Source organism: Larus michahellis, chromosome 1, assembly GCF_964199755.1.
Source record: "Larus michahellis chromosome 1, bLarMic1.1, whole genome shotgun sequence".
In the NCBI taxonomy this organism is placed as follows: domain Eukaryota; kingdom Metazoa; phylum Chordata; class Aves; order Charadriiformes; family Laridae; genus Larus; species Larus michahellis.
In genome coordinates, this window is record NC_133896.1 from 162,241,272 (window position 1) to 162,257,423 (window position 16,152).

At 37.9% G+C, this 16,152-nt stretch overlaps 2 protein-coding genes across 4 annotated transcripts in view; one reads left to right on the forward strand and one right to left on the reverse strand.

The window, feature by feature from the left end:
- Positions 1 to 1,466: 1,466 nt before the first annotated feature.
- Positions 1,467 to 9,944, forward strand: METTL21C (methyltransferase 21C, AARS1 lysine). Its single transcript, XM_074562055.1, has 6 exons — positions 1,467 to 1,494; positions 1,895 to 1,948; positions 5,549 to 5,712; positions 7,017 to 7,159; positions 8,733 to 8,850; positions 9,138 to 9,944. The coding sequence occupies exons 3-6, from the start codon at positions 5,559 to 5,561 to the stop codon at positions 9,530 to 9,532; spliced, it is 810 nt and encodes a 269-aa protein (XP_074418156.1). The 5' UTR covers positions 1,467 to 1,494; positions 1,895 to 1,948; positions 5,549 to 5,558; the 3' UTR covers positions 9,533 to 9,944.
- Positions 9,896 to 16,152, reverse strand: part of TPP2 (tripeptidyl peptidase 2) — a 54,876-nt gene continuing 48,619 nt past the window's right edge. For all 3 annotated transcript variants that reach the window (XR_012584160.1, XM_074562031.1, XM_074562039.1), the window contains 2 exons: positions 11,457 to 11,576; positions 9,896 to 10,804 (listed from right to left, as the gene is read on the reverse strand). Coding sequence is in view for 2 of the 3 variants with exons in the window: in XM_074562031.1 (XP_074418132.1) it covers positions 10,715 to 10,804; positions 11,457 to 11,576 (210 nt within the window). In the remaining variant the exon portion in view is untranslated. The remainder of the gene's footprint in view (positions 10,805 to 11,456; positions 11,577 to 16,152) is intronic.

Here is a 16,152-nt window from a genome sequence, read left to right on the forward strand (position 1 = left end):
TTATGTTCAGCATCAATCCCATTGCCAAAGCTTAGGACAGAACTTTAACAGCAGCACCAGCCCGACTGACATTCATCCCCGGTGACAAATACAGTAAATGTGACAGTGGGAACGTGCCTGCTAAAAAGACCACGTCTTTAAAAAAAGGTACGGCGGTCATTGCGACAGCAGCGGATCTGCCGCCTTCTTTATAACAACAGCTTCTGACCTCGCTGGGCACCGCTCATTTCCACGACTTGTAAAGTCAGGCGGGTCTGTGAAACACAACGTTTACAATATCAACTTAATACTAGGTTACATGTATTAAAAAAAAAAAAAGTATCTTAACTATCAAATTTCAGAAGAAAGAAAGTGGTGAGGGTTTGAATGAGCCGCCAAGCGCCTCCCACACTCGGTGTGACTATAAAGACACGCAGTGGCCACCGTGAGAAATACACAGCCCATGGTGTATGAGGAGAAAGGCTCATTTTTCCCTTTGCCACTCTTCAAGAGAGCATTGCCTGAATTCCAAAGCTGCTCATCCAAAGATGCAAATGCCTACACATTGAGTTAAAATTCTACATTCCCTCATTCCCGCCGCCCCCATGCCTTATTTCTACTGCCAACCTTCACTTATTCATTAATTAGCCAGGGGTTGTTTTCTAGCTTTAAGACTTTCAAAGTTCCCTTTAAATCCCCCCCCTCTAGTTAAATTTCTTTCTACAGCGTCTTTTCCAAGGAGAGGGGAGGACAGGAGGGCAGCAAAGCGGCAAATGCATATACAACCCTCAAACTCTTGAAATATGTAAGGAATATATATAATTTGTGTTATCTCCAACATCTATAATATCCATTTTAAAACAAGCAACTGCAAGATTTTCTGGTGAAAGTGTGATTTTCATGTTTGTGCTCTCTCTTTCAGCAGATTTAGTATTCCCTGGGGTTACAACCGACGAGGGGAAAGCTGTTATTCCCTCAGGACTGTCGGATCCCCGTGCTCTCCGTGACTGGGGGCAGGGGAGGATCCCCGGAGCTGCCCCAGCCGTACGCTCAGCAGGGCAAGCAACACTTGACCTTTCCATGGCAGTAGGAGCTTCATGAACTTTTCTCTGCCTCTGGGCTACTGCCAAGTGGCCACACACATTATTTACGCGCTCGTTTGCCCACAGCGAGTTGCTTGTTCGGCTCAGCACCGCCGACCATAAGGCGAATGCAGGGAACGGTTAAGCTGCGAAAACAGAAGAGGAGGTTGGAGGAAGCCGAGATTTTATTCCTGAAGGGTGGCACGCTTGGGACTTGAAAGCCCCAGAGCGTTTTCGTTTTGTACTGCAAATGTGAAAGAGTTTAGTGTAACATAGTAAGTTCTTTGAGCACTGCCGGGTAATGTTACTCTAAATAGCCTGCGATCCCACTGGTCGGAGCTGAGCGTTGTTCCTTCCAGGTGCATGCCTGTATAAAAACCTCTGGAGCGTGCATCCGCCCACGGGGAACTTCCAGCGCCCTCTGTCACAGCAGGTACCAGACAGCCGCCCAGCTAACCTCGGCTCGGGTGCTTTTGTGCTCTCTGCTAACTAACGAAGGAATGCGCTTGGCTGAATTCTTGTATTTCTTACAGCTGCATTAGGCAACGAAATCCAGCCTTCCTAACCCCGACTAATTTGCAAGGAGTGGCTAGCATTGCTGGGTTTCAGTATTTGGATGCATTTATTTACCTTGTGGACTCAAATATCACGTGGGTTTACTATCGTGATGTTTCTAGCACTGACATTTCCTTTATTTCCTAGCATTTATATTCATTTTTTTTTTAAATTATTATTTATTTAGTGCATGAGAACATGAGAAAATTGCATGAGCTCTAAGAAACACAGATGTTTGCGTACGGTATGAATGTATAGCTAAGCCCTATCTCCCAAAGAACAGACTGCAATTGCATTTCCCATGTGGACGAATGGAATCGGCTCTTGCCCAGGTAACTCAGACTAAACCAGACCCCGCCGTGTAAGTTTGTGCAGAGGTGAGAGAAACACATTTCAGCAAAGCTGTGTTTGCAGCCAAAGACCCAGTGACACAGTGCTGCTCACTAACCCACCTTTATTTCTGGCCATGTAGCCTGATTTGAAAAGCTCTTTCCAAGCAATGGATTTAGGAACTTTAAGAGGCACAATATTTATTCTTAGAGGGGATAAACTGTTACCTTAAGGTTTATCATCATCTTACAGTTTGCCCTTCAGTGTTTAAGTACCTTGTTAATTTTATGTGGCGTTCTCAAATAGCTACAGTTTTGTGAATTATTCCTTCTTCCTTAGGTTCTGAAGAAATCAAATGTTATTTTGTAAGTTGTTTTTTCCACAACAGTTTAAGACTATTAATGAAGTCAATATGGGTTTAAAAACTTTGAAAAGCACAGAATTTAATGATGATTTCCCTTCAGAATCATTTTGCAAAGAAATCAGCTCTTAACATGGCAAAAGAGACAATACCTTCAAAGGGGACGGATTTTGGTTACGATATTAGTACATTAAACCAAAATGCTTTTAGAGATATAGCATTTTCAGTGAAACATGGATCAGAAAAATGTCAAAATAGTAAGAAGTGTCAGTATTTACATTTCTAGAAGCACAACAGCAACTTCAACATATTACACATGGGGTATGTAATAATGCAAACACCCCCTATTTGCAAATAGCTTAATACCCACTTGTGTCTGTAGTCTTCAGGTACAGTTTGTCATTTAAAATGATAAAATAAAGCTGTGCATCATTAAGGCCAAGATGCTAACATACTTGAATTCTTGAAATTGTAAGACTAAATCTGACCTGTAGTTTGCAGCTAAAAAAAAATGCCTTTTTATTCGTTTATGAAATATATCATTAGCAGTTATGGCAGTAGGCTATATATATATATAAAAAAAACCCCAACCCAAAATCAGTAACACCTTTCTATTTTGCAAAAACTACACCTTTGAAAATATATTATTATTATCTAGATTAATTATATTATTACCTAGAAGCCTCAGCCACAAACCAGAGACCAGTGTATTGGGTGACATACAAATGCAAAGTGCGTAATCTTTATCCCCTAGTTTACCGCCTAAGAACCTGGGCAACTGATGGACATAAGGACCACACCAGTCTCACCACAGTACCAGTGTAACCACTAGGTGTCTTTTAGACCTCCAGATCATTTTAAGAAGGGATTTAATAAAAACAACAAAGCACACTTCTGAATATTTAAGCAGACTCCTCATTTGGAGGAGCTCAAAGGACAAAGCATGAGAAAACAGCAATTTTTATTCTGGTAATGTAATGTAACATGTCTAATTTAATTCAGAATTCAGTCTGTACCGAATGAGCGACAATAGGGTGTATATATCATGATCAGAGATTCAACTGTATTTACCGCAAGTACTTAACAATGAATCATATTTACTAAGCTTGTTTCCAAGCTATTTTGTGGGATTCACTAGTATGCATAGCCAACTGAAATTTTGACCTATTGCAGTAAGAACTTATTTAAGCCAAGTGAAAAATAACAAAGGATCATTTTTTACCCAAACTGACAAGTTAAACAGTTTACTCATTAAATAAGCCTTTCTGTTTTTTACATAAAACGGTATGGGACAACGCAAAGTTTCCCCTTCCTTTGTAATTTCAGGATTGGCCTTTCATTTAAGTAGTACAGATTTCATGCTATAAGAGCCTTATCAAATAAAAACAAAAGCCAAAACCAAACTTTGAAAAATGTAGTGCTTTGCATGTTTAAATGTGAAATGTTCAGACAACTGGGTGTTCAAGTAAGTGTTTTCTGCCTGTAGCCATCACAGTTCTGACATTCTTCTCTTTTCATTACACAAGTCTTAATATATTTTCCCAGAGATTTCCTAAAGCGTTAAAACACAACCAGATTTTATTCTAGCTCAAGATATGAAAAAGAGGCATTGCTGAAACTTGAAGTATACTTTTCATCACATGAGATTGCGTAGAAACCATTTGCTGTTGTAAGGAATCACACTTTCAGGTGTGAAACACGAACATGGATGGATGCATTCATTCTTATGCCAAAGAACACTGTAACTGCAGCATTATCACTAGTCTCTTGCCTACCATCATCATATCTCCAATTATACACAAATGGTGCATAGCCAGAACCTGTTACCAGCTAGACGGAGGCCCTCTGATGAAAAAAAAACCACCAACAACAAAAAAAAGATCTGCAAAGATCAGTTTACTTTAAAGCACTCCCTTTTCTGAAACAGTACAAAATCACTGCCACGACTGAACAGGTGCAGTGCTAGAGGAGTTAGAACACAAATCCTGTCCTTGTGAATAAACAGGGTAGCAATAAGGAATATATCAGGTATCAGTAAAACTGCAATGGTGTCGCTATCATGTGTGCAAATACACCACCCACACAAGTCAGCAGTCACTCTGCCCCTTAAAAAACTACCTGCAGGCGCTGCTGAACCTCCCAGCGGCTGCCAAACCGCTCCTTCTGGCCAGGATATCTAGAACAGCCTCCTGCAGCATGATGCAACCCAAATTACACAACACTTTCTCTGCTGTGCACGTGGCTGGAGAGAGCAAATATGCTTTCTCAAAAATTAGCAGAATTAAGGCCAATGACGGATAAAACCGTAGCACGCTCCAGACATCATATGTGGGAAGGGTGAAGTCGTACAGCCTCTGGCCAGAGCAAGTTATGAACCAATATTTTCTCTTTATACATGTATATATATGTGTGTGTGTGTATATCTATGTATCACACACACAGAGATAGGTGCCATCAGTGAAGAAAACTCTAGTTAAGCAAAAAGCTTCACTGGCATTATTTCTCCCCAGGCAAATTTCGATCCAGTACCACTCCTGCTTTTGCTGCTTGTTAACTGGTACCAAGCAGTTCCTTCTGATGCTGGGAGCTGCCCTATACATTGAAGATGCACAGTCATTCGTAACAGACACCCCGTTCTCCGAAAAAGCTTACCGATCCAAGCTTCTCGCTGCAATTATTTCCTGACCGCAATCTGCATGCTCTGCAGTTCACTACATTTCAGGGTAATTCAGTTAAGCCGTTCTGCAGGAAAAGGCAGAGAAGAGAAGGCAACTGTATACAAGGAGACAAAAATCAAGAGCACTGGCTGCAGTAAGTTAGCCAGTTTTATCGCAGGAGTGCCAAGTCCAGAGTTCTTTGGGAAACAGCAAATTAAACAGATAAAAAGTCATAGACATTAAAAGACAGTTCATCTTTGTCAGATGTTGCTTCAACCGATAGAGCACCATGCAAACAGCTCACTTTTCAGACTGATTCGTGGCATCAATTTAGTGACATAATGCTAAGATTTTGCATAAATGATAAAATAATAAACATGATAAACTAGATAAAAATAAAACCTCTTATAGTATTATTGCATCACCAGAAAGTGCTCGCAGCAATGTCCAGTGGAGCAGGGATGTCACATTGAAAAAATCCCAAAACTAAAGCCCACCCAGACTACTCACTGTCTTCTTCCAGTCATATCTCAAAGTGAGTGCCCGCAAGCTCTTACAACATTATTTTTTCCCTTCCATTTCAGCGCTTTTGCCATGATCTCTGCACAGCAGGCACCCTTCCCCAACAAAATTCAAAAAGTAATGGAGCACCCAAGTAAGGAAGAAGAAACCTGTGAAGAGCAGTATGAGGCTGAAAACTGCACTTGCAGCTCCGCGTGTGCATCATCAACAGCAGAATCTGGCTCAGGTTTAATCCAATTTAAATACTGCAATTGCCATGGCACGCTAACATTTCATACTTTCATTTTTCTTGGTCTTCAAGTAGTAGATGTCACCGTCTCACTTTTCCTTTTGATCTTTATTTTCCCCCCCACACCATTTCCCCTTATGTTTGCATTTATCATCAGACCAAATTCTACAAAAAGGACTATCTCTATAATTAAGATGTATGCTTACAGAGGTCTCCGGATTTTATTTAGACATCCAGGAGGTATTTCTCAATTACAATCAGAGATATGATTATAATATGCATTAATTGGGCTGGCACTGTTGAAGCTGTGGTATGACAAATTTCAACAGGCTAAATTGCTCAAACGCCTACCAAGAATTCCAGGCAGACATCAATTCAAATCCATGCAAGCCAGGGCAAAATTTTTCTTTGCAGTTCAAGTTAGTTTTGCATCATCTATGCATATCCTGCTACCAGGCTTCCAACAACAGTAGAGTCATTCAGAACAGTGTCCTTTTTTTCAGTGACGGGCAACAGACAGAAGCTGGAACACAGGAAGTTCCATCTGAACATGAGGAAAAACTTCCTTCCTTTGAGGGTGGCAGAGCACTGGAACAGGCTGCCCAGAGAGGTGGTGGAGTCTCCAACTCTGGAGACATTCAAAACCCGCCTGGACGCGTTCCTGTGCAACCTGCTCTGGCAGGGGGGTTGGACTAGATCATCTCCAGAGGTCCCTTCCAACCCCTACCATTCTGTCCTTCAGTATACGTCAACATATGCTTAAAGAGTGCCTTACAACCCTCTTGTGGAAGAATGGTTAAAAAACAGCCACTAAAAAGAGCTAGGTTTTCTTCAACATAAGAGGTAAATCCTACATCCTTCTTTAGTAAAAAGAAGCTTAATGTTCTAGATCTGTTGGCCCGACAAATGAAAACTACAGCGCACACACCCCGGCATGGCACACTCTGGCATAACATGAACTACAGCATACCCTGAAATACAGGCTGACTTGGTCCTGAAAGTCTTCTAGCTGTTATTAGCAGAGTTACATATTTGGATTAGTAGATTTTTCTAAAAGACTCATTTCTATCTGTAAATTGCGAACACTCAGAATGGCAGGAAATGACCATTGCTCTTTTCACTCCCCATCCAGCCAGATCGTCCCACTGCTGGTCATCAACCAGTCTCAAAGCTGATGGCCTGAGAGTTTTTTCTAGTCCCTGTGCCTACGTACTATCATCACAAAACACTTTTTACCCTTTAACAAATTGCATATAAACACCGATGGATAAAAATACAAACTGTGCCTTTTTCTCACGCAGATTCACCAGTAATTCTTAAAATACTACAGAACTGGGTTCCTAGAGTTTCGCACTACTTTGATAAAGAGCACTACACGTACGTAGGCCACCAGATCGTCATTCATGAGTCCATAGAACACTTTGGAGCCGTGGTGTGGCCGGGGGTAAGTATGTGGTACGGTACCCAGAAAGCAGACACGACAGAAGAGCAAACCATGACAATGGCACACAAATACTAAGGAAGCTTTCTCAGATAACGCTTCTGACAGCGGAGACTTCTCTATGCAGAACGATGTTTTGAAGTACTTCAGCAGAAAGCTTTGCTTTATCCTAATTTGACAGCTCATGCCAAAAGAACTGCAGCACCTAAATATTTGTAAACTGGATGCAGATATTGAAAAAAAAAAATTAAGAAGGGGAACTCGGGAATAAGTGTTCAGCTTCTTCCGTATTTCCAATCAGTCACTGCTGGTAAGCAAACAGTCAGCAGTACTAAGAGGAGGCTGGAAAAGAAAATTGCAAGAGATTAAAAGCAGCATATTTAATTGTTCTAAACTCATTTACTTAAAGAACAGGCTGGAACAGTTCCATTGCAATAAGGAAAACCAAACTCGCAAACAGTTCTTCTTCAGTCTTTGCCTCTCCTGCTCTTAAAACCGGAAGTTTATGTGGACTGAGAGAATTGCCTTTGAGGGAAGAGAGGGTCAACTGATAAAGACATGAAAATTAGGATTTCAAAATTTTTCAGATCCGCATTTATTGAAAAAGCTCACAGAAAATGGCAGACAATTTCAAAACAATAGAGAAAAAGAAAGCGTATGGGTGGGTGAAACAGTATCTCATTTTGAAATGTCAGATCATCAGTTCTCACATTAATCAGGTGCCAGAATGCAGACGGTAAAACTTTCCAAGAAAATCGAGAGGTGGTACAAATTGGACTGGTGATTTGTTAGCTGTTAGCTTTCCAGAGCAGGTAGCCAGTGTTGCATTATGAAAAGCACAAGAGTTAAAACAGTACCAGTAACACAACTCTAAAGAGGAGAAGCAAAATGGGGAAGTCAATTTCTTTGGCATCGGTTTATGTTGTTTATAAACAGCCGATTTATATTCTATTGATAAGATCTTTACAAAAGTCTGATAAGCAATACTTCCACACAGCCATACAGTGCGGTTGTTGGGGGTTTTTTGTTTCCTTTTTTGTTTTTGTTTTTTTTTTTTTTTCCTTAAAGTTTATACTATTATCAGTAGACAAGTGTTGAATTGGTAAATAATAGGTTTTCAATATTTCCTTTGCAAACCCCCCCGCCGCAAAAATTGGTTTTCAAAAAAATCTTTGCTGAAACCTGAATCCACTTTATGACAGTGACAATAAACCATAACATTTATGATAATAAACCGGAACATTACTTTTTACATGTTGTTAAACAAACCTGTTTGCTGTTCTGACTGCATGATTTACATCTAAACATTGCCTATCCTGAGCTCTCAGAGGATTCACAGAGTACAGAAGTATGCACCAAATCCACATCCCATAAACCTAAAACTAAAAATAAGCTCTTTAATTTTTTTTTTTATATAAAAAACAGGACACATCACGATTCTTTCCATATTACATTTTTATGTTACAGCCTTTAGTGTTTTTCATTTTATAAAAAACCAAACCTGTATAAAAACATCTAATGAATTTTTGTGCAACTTACCTGTTACCCTCTTATGGATATGCATTAACTGTTTTAGGCACTGGCTTTATCTCAATATCTGGAATCAAATCAAGAACAATTCAACCTCAAAGACAAAAAAGTTTTGGAAATTGGCGCTGGAACAGGCTTGGTTTCCATTGTGGCCTGTATCTTAGGTTAGTAAATTCATATTTCCTTTTAGATTTCTTGTGAAAGGTGATCTAGATCTGCCACTGTCACCTTAAGGCAATGAAGCAACAGTTGAAATAAACTTTGTTTGTCACCGCTTTTTAAAAAAATCATAGTTATTGTAAAATACCTTTTTATTAATAAAGCAACTACCCTAGTTATTGGTGAGGGGGAAGCTGGGGAAGCTACGCAGGTAGAGGTTTTTTTTTTTAAATATGTATATATATGTTCAACTACATACCTATGAATTGAAACAAAATCATGTTTTCTTTAGGAGCTTATGTTACAGCTACGGATTTGCCTGAAGTTCTTGAGAATCTCTCATATAATATTTCAAGAAATACGCAAAACATGAATATGCACAAACCTGAAGTGCGAAAACTGGTATGGGGAGAAGGCCTCAATGAAGACTTCCCTGTATCAACTTACCATTATGATTTCATACTAGCAACTGATGTTGTATACCACCATGCAGCTTTGGACCCCCTGCTAGCAACAATGGTGTATTTTTGTAAGCCAGGAACAGTATTACTATGGGCAAATAAATTCAGATTCAGTACAGACTATGAATTTTTGGAAAAACTCTGCAATATGTTTAAGACAACCATTCTAGCAGAATTTCCAGAATCAAATGTCAAGCTGCTTAAAGCCACAGTAAGAGAGAATTAAAGAGAAAACTGTTACTAATTTCATTTACTGGCAGCACCTTACAGTTTGGAATGTTTTGCAGCATTACAGTGCACCTTCTGTGCATTTATGTTTGTAAAGTTGCAGTTGTATCTGAGTTTTGCATTACAAGTTACGAAAAACCTGGCAAGACAAATGACATAGCAATTTGTCTCTGGTTGATACAAACGACCTGTTCAAACAGACCAATTTCACTCCACTGATGGAACAATGTTAGTAGCAATAGTTAGTAAAAAGGCTTTAACAGAAAGCATTGATCTTCTGGGCTGCACTGAACTTCTGTTGTTTGTGAGGGGTTTTCTTTCAGCAAGTTTCATTTATGTACTCTTTCAGAAACCAATACAATTTTTAGCTTAATTATTTGTTTTTATTAATTATAAAATAATCTTTTGAAGTATCAGAGTGCACATGGTGTTTTTTGATCTTCAACTTTGCACATTTATTCTGCTGTGGTTTACATTTTTAACATTATTAAACATATATGTATAGCTTTACAATACCTGATTAAGATTTAACTGTCTGGCACTTTTATACATGTATCAGCCTGTCCTGATACTCAGCTTCCCATGGATGTTTGAGTTTGCCTGAAATCACTCCAAAATGAAGATTTACAAGAGCACCTGTGCATCAGCAATTCCAAGTTACATATTGTAACAGTTTGAGAGGTTGAATTTTTCTTTAAAAAAAAATTAAATGTAAACTCTTGCAAACAATACAGGTAATGATGTCCCATTACTTTAGTCTAATAAATAAGATTTTAGCTACTCTTGAAGTAGCTTTAAGGCCTTCATACAATTGAAATTAAGATCAGACATGTTAAAATTCAGTTTACTGTAAAAAATACAGAGCTTTTACAGGTTTGCAGTTAAAAGTAACAGTTAAGAACCTAACATGCATGCAGTAAGCCTTTCCAGCCTAATTCCAAATCCTTGGTGTTGGCAGTTCTGGCACATCCATTGCCAGCAATGGGATGCACAATAAGGAAACTCCCTGATGACAGGAGTCAGGCTAACAGGTATTAAGCTGTACCCAGGTGCCTTTACTGATAAATACACACAATTTAATAGTCAGCATTCAGTAACGAAAACATGCGTTCCATGTCAAACTTATCTTTTCCTATCCTGCCCCATATAAAATCACTTTAAGTTTACAACTGTTGGTTTTCTAGAATACACAATAATCAGGTGGATACATGACTGGAAGCCAATTTTCAGTAAAAGTTGCACAATGAGTCCATCCAAGCAACTTCATTAGCTGAAGAAAAAAAGCAAACATTAAAAAAAATAATTAGAAGCTCTAGGATCTTATTCTTTTAAAAATCTGAATCCTTCCAACAAACACTGCATTGATATCAACATCTTACTAAAGACATCTACTATCAGAAAGGTAACAGACTGGAGAACTGGCAATCTTTGAATTACTTAGTCCTGAAAGGGGAAAAAGAAAACCATTCTACATGGTCTACAGTCTTTCAATTCAATGCATAATCATTTTGTCCTAGGAGTTACAGTAATTCCCATTAATTCTCCACCTACATTCTACTAGCAATAGTTGTGATTAATAATAGTAACAATAACAGCGGTTAAACAGCAACATAATGTGATTTTAAATATGCAAAAGATCTTTGGCTAAGTTGTCTCTACTTTCTTTATGCCCCACAGTAAGTTTCAGAAAGTAAAACTGCTAAAAATAACAATTACTCACAAGCTTGCTATTCTAGAAAAAGGAAGAAGTAGTCACTATTAAAAATGGAGGCCAAGCCACACAAGCCTGGATAAAGTTAACATTTTCAGTTTAGCAGGTTCTACAACGTAAAAGGTATCAAGAATTCAAGACGACTTACATCTTACTTTTGAAAGCTTACTCAGCATGAGCATAGCCCATTACTTTATCAAATACACCTTACCTGAATGCAGTTTTTCAAGTTGTCCTTTGTTGGCTTCTCTTCTGCAAGTTTTGTGGCAAACTTGAGACCTCTCCCATACATTTTATTTACCAATGCATGCTTATAGGCAAAAGTCAAAACCTACAATGTGAAAAACAAAACCAAATTAGATCGTTCAATATTTTAATCTTACAAGGCTTAGCAAATAATAGCAGATTCTGTTCAGGTAGCAGAAGTGATTTAAAGTAAAACATTTACAAAAGATAGCTTGCATTTTTCTTTGGAGTAAAACAGATGATTCACAGTAGCAGTTATAAACATTGAACTTCCTAGAGACTACTTCTGACTTCAGAACACCTTATGTAACACAGACGTCACTATTATAATTTTTATGCATCACATTTCTAGTTTCTTTGGATTTTCATTCTCTAGAGGCAACTGTATGGTATAAACAAAAAAATAAAATCAAGAACTAGGCAGGTATCTCAGAAACAAAGACCCAGTTGAGAGTTTTGATTCCTAGGAAGTCACAAACTTACTGCAGAAACAAGTGTGAACATACACAGTGAATGATATACACACACACACGCAGATAAATGCACATAATTATGAACAAGCAATGAAGACCGGTAAGCAATGAAGACAAGCCTCAGGTTTTGGGTCAGCTTCTCAACATTGGTAATTTATTAAGAAGAGATTATAAAAAAGCTTCCTCTTAATAACACTAATTCTAAAGAGACAGCTTACAATACTTGTCAATGCTATGACTAACATGTGCAAATGAATGTGTCTACTTAACAGCTAATGTAAAATAAATCAGGTTCATAACACCCAAACACTGACAGCGTTCAGGGTTTTGCAAAATTGTTCATACCACTTCACCTGTTACAGCACTAAGAATTAGTGCAATCAAGACATCGTTTCATATATTCCCTTTGGAACACTCATAGTAAACTGCTTTTTAATTTTTTTTTTACTGAAGCAGCAAAGCAGACACAGCAGCAAAGTTAGGGAATATGGTGGTGTTTCTGTTGTTGGCAAAGTTTATGAAATCTCATATTAAGAGTTTGTTATTAATTTCCCCTCACTCATTACAATTATTTTTCATTTCCTTTGACTTCTCCAACAAAAGTTACATTTTCTCAATGTCCACTTAAAATGTCCCATTAAGAAAAACTAACAAAAACACTCCAAGGATATTCAGAAATAAATATTTTGCTTTACAGCAAAAAATATATTAATATATTTTTAAAGAATATAAACATTAAGGAATCTAAGAGCCCAATCCTGCAAGGACTGAAGAACCTGCCTGATTTTAGCTGCCTGAACACTTCCATTGAATGTTAATCGCACACACAAATCTTTGCAGGATCAACACTTAAAAGACTGAGCTAAAAAAGAAATAACAAGCTTAGTTATCAAGCAACTAAAGGTGTAATTTTGAAGCTCTGAAGTATACGCCAAGCACTCAGAGTTGCTCATTCTTCTGTCTTCAAGTACTTATTTTGTTGTGTTGAAGTATTCACTTAAGCTGTTGTAGCTTAAAAACACACACATATATGCAACAATGAGCATACAGCACCATTCACATATAGATTTTCCAAATATTGCTATTGGAAAAATACTTTGCATGCTGCATTCTCAATCCAATTATTTTGGATATTTTCCTAAAGCAAAACACATTAGCAAACACTTCTGAATAACTGCTTGGTGGATCCATTAGCAGACTTAGTTGGTTAAAGTAAACTTAAAAAAATAAAAATTCCCTTCTGTAAAAGATGATAGAATCACAAAACAAAAAAACAAAACAAAATCAAATGAAAAATGCATTGGAGCTCTCAGCGAATATAACATATTGGAAGCTAACCAGAAATAATGTCACTGCTCTATTAAGAAAGCTCTTACCTGACCCTCTAAGTTTTGAATGGTTATTGAACATCAGTGATAAAGGCAGGAGGAAAGCCACTTGACAGCATTTCTTTCGTAACAGGGCTTCCTAGAGTTTTTGTGGCAAGAAAACAAAGCATTTTACGAAACACCCTTGCTCTGGCTAAATAAAAGTTTGGGTACTTCTAAATGAGAAAAAAGTTCTCTGCTGGACCCAAAGGTTGAAAACCATGCTCCAAGAGCTCTTGATAAAAGACAATAATTTCTGTCTTAGTGCTTGGAAAAAACCCTAATCAACTGCATACAGGTTAAGTAAAAATACTAAAAGTTCATTAGCACTTCAGAAGTTAAGAATAATGCATGAGATGCTTTCAAATCAGAATAGGTTTACAAGCAAAAAATGTTAGATAAGAAATAATACTTCATAACTTGTACACATATTGGTCAAATTAAGCCTTATAATTAAAATACTGCAAGCTTTACAATATCACAGAAGTGAAGTTTATGACTCCTTGATATGTGTAAACCAAATGTAAACTGGAATGCTATTAAGATGTAACAGAGAAAACAGCTGCTATCTGAATGTATAACAGCAGCGAATAAACCCACTTGTAGTACCTAAAAGCAGTTGCTAGATGAATTAATAGGAATGAATTCTAAGTATTTGGTACTATTTAATAATTTCAATAAATATAATTAAGGCTAGCTTTTACGGAACAAGTGATATGGCCCAGGAATTGGCCAAAAAGCAATCAACAAAGGGTAATAAGAAAAGGCAAAGCGTCCTTCTAGGATAGTAATTATTGTTAGAGAGATACTTTATTCCCCAAGCTCATGGCCTCTAACAAAGTGTGCTAAAAGCCAGACCCATGAACGTGGTTGGATGGCTAATTAGCCTAAATAGGCCTAATTAGCTGTCTAGCTTGCCATCAGCTATGTAAAGATGCATATTTAGGACAGTAAAATGCTAAAACGATCTCTCAAGACATCTGCAGGGCTGAAGTGCTTAAAAGCCTGAAAACATTCTTTTTATAAAGAACACTTTTTGAGTCCAGCCACACTAAACTACTTAACAGAACTTTTCTAGTATCCACATACTGATACCTATGAAAACAGACTTGTATAATCAGTTACTTCATTATCTAAACAGTTGATTAAAATGTATCTACATTTACAAATAATTAAAATACTAGGTTAAGCAATACAACCTATAGGTAACACACTCCAACCACTTGTAGGAACACTGAAGTTGTAATGTTTATAATTACCAGCAAACAAGTTTTTTCAGCTTCATATACATCTATAGTAATAAACTAAGGTTTCTTTGCTATGTTGATTCCTCTCTGCTCTATCAACTGTCCTATTACAAATAAAAGCAATATTCATATAACAAAAATTGACTCATGTTATTTTTAAGAGGGGGGGGGTTAAGTGAATCAAGTATCCAGCAACAAGTTCTTGGCAGTGACTGAATACGATTGGCTGGAAGAGACAGCTGCATCTGACAGCGCAGACAGTAATATGAAAGACAATCCAGGCTAAGGATGTTTAAAAGACAGGATGGAAAGGTCTGGGCCTTTTATTTGTTTTTAAACTTATTTTTAAACATGACTTTTTGCTTATGTCCAATAGCTACTTTAAAGGTTGAGGGGCATTTAAATTCTACGGATGAGTCACTCCCAGTAACAAACAGGCAACATCCTACTACTCTCCTGTACCAGTTTTGTTTAAAACTGGGGATTTTGGCCTACATATTTTAAAGCCGTGTTCTAGGTAAAAGAAAAATTGACAACCTACATTCTATTACTAAAAACCCTAAAGCACATCACAAATGTGTTTGCATAATCAAACAAATGCCTGCTGCACTGAGCTCTCCCAACTGGAGTTGATTTGAAATGCTTTCGTGTACACTGAGGACGTAAATATTTTCTTTCATGTTTCATTTAAAATAAACCTTCAGTGACAAGTGGTCTAACAAGAAAGTGCAAACAAATGCACTTGCTATCAAAAGTCAGCACCTGCTTCCCTACATACTTGCTGCAATATGGGGATAAGCACAATACTTCAATGGAAAACAGGCAATTCAATGGAACTCAGGAATGCCCTGTGGCAACACCTGCAGAGGACAGGTGAAACAAGTGATGCTACTTGGTTTACTAGAGGGTGAGCAGAAACACACAGAAAAGTAATGATGTTCCCAACTCATCTTCAAAAACAACATAAAAGGAAACACGGTCTCTCCGTGTTTTCAAAAATTTACTTCGCCTTTCAATTATTGACATCTGGTTGAACTTTGATTACAGGAAGCTCAGAAGTAAAACCACTTAGAGCCATGTTTCTATCTAAAGCCATATATATACTTGAATGATCAGCGCAGTAGTCAAGGGCCCTATTTCCAGCCTTTCTCACCCAGTTGTTCCGTCTTTCAAATGTCAATGCCACAAAGCCACATCCACACAAAGGAACAGCTCCAGGTTTTCGTTTCCAACAAAGTGCTTTAGAATAAGCTGGCTGCCTCTTGAGGACTCTCATTTGAAGGACATTCACACAAGGTCTATCCCTGATTCTACATCACAACTCCACTTTACCCTTCCTTCATCCAAACCTCCTCTATTCCCCACAAGGCAAATGAGTCATGCAAAGTTAGGTGAGAGCGCCAAGTCAGAACACTTCATTTTATCAATCCGGTCTAAGTCAGTCCAGAGTAGCACCACAGAAAGGCCATAATTTGTTTTCTACCAGGGTGAATTTTGCCAAACATAAGTCAGCTGGACTGAAGAACATAATCAATGCTTTTGCCCCTACCCTAGCAAAAATACTTGTTCCTTTC

Bases quoted from the DNA above. Each gene is read 5' to 3' on its own strand.
- METTL21C (XM_074562055.1), top strand. From the start codon at position 5,559: ATGATCTCTGCACAGCAGGCACCCTTCCCCAACAAAATTCAAAAAGTA. The intron at 5,713-7,016 runs GTTTAATCCAAT...TTTCTCACGCAG, and splicing joins AACAGCAGAATCTGGCTCAG to ATTCACCAGTAATTCTTAAA. The intron at 8,851-9,137 runs GTTAGTAAATTC...TGTTTTCTTTAG, and splicing joins CATTGTGGCCTGTATCTTAG to GAGCTTATGTTACAGCTACG.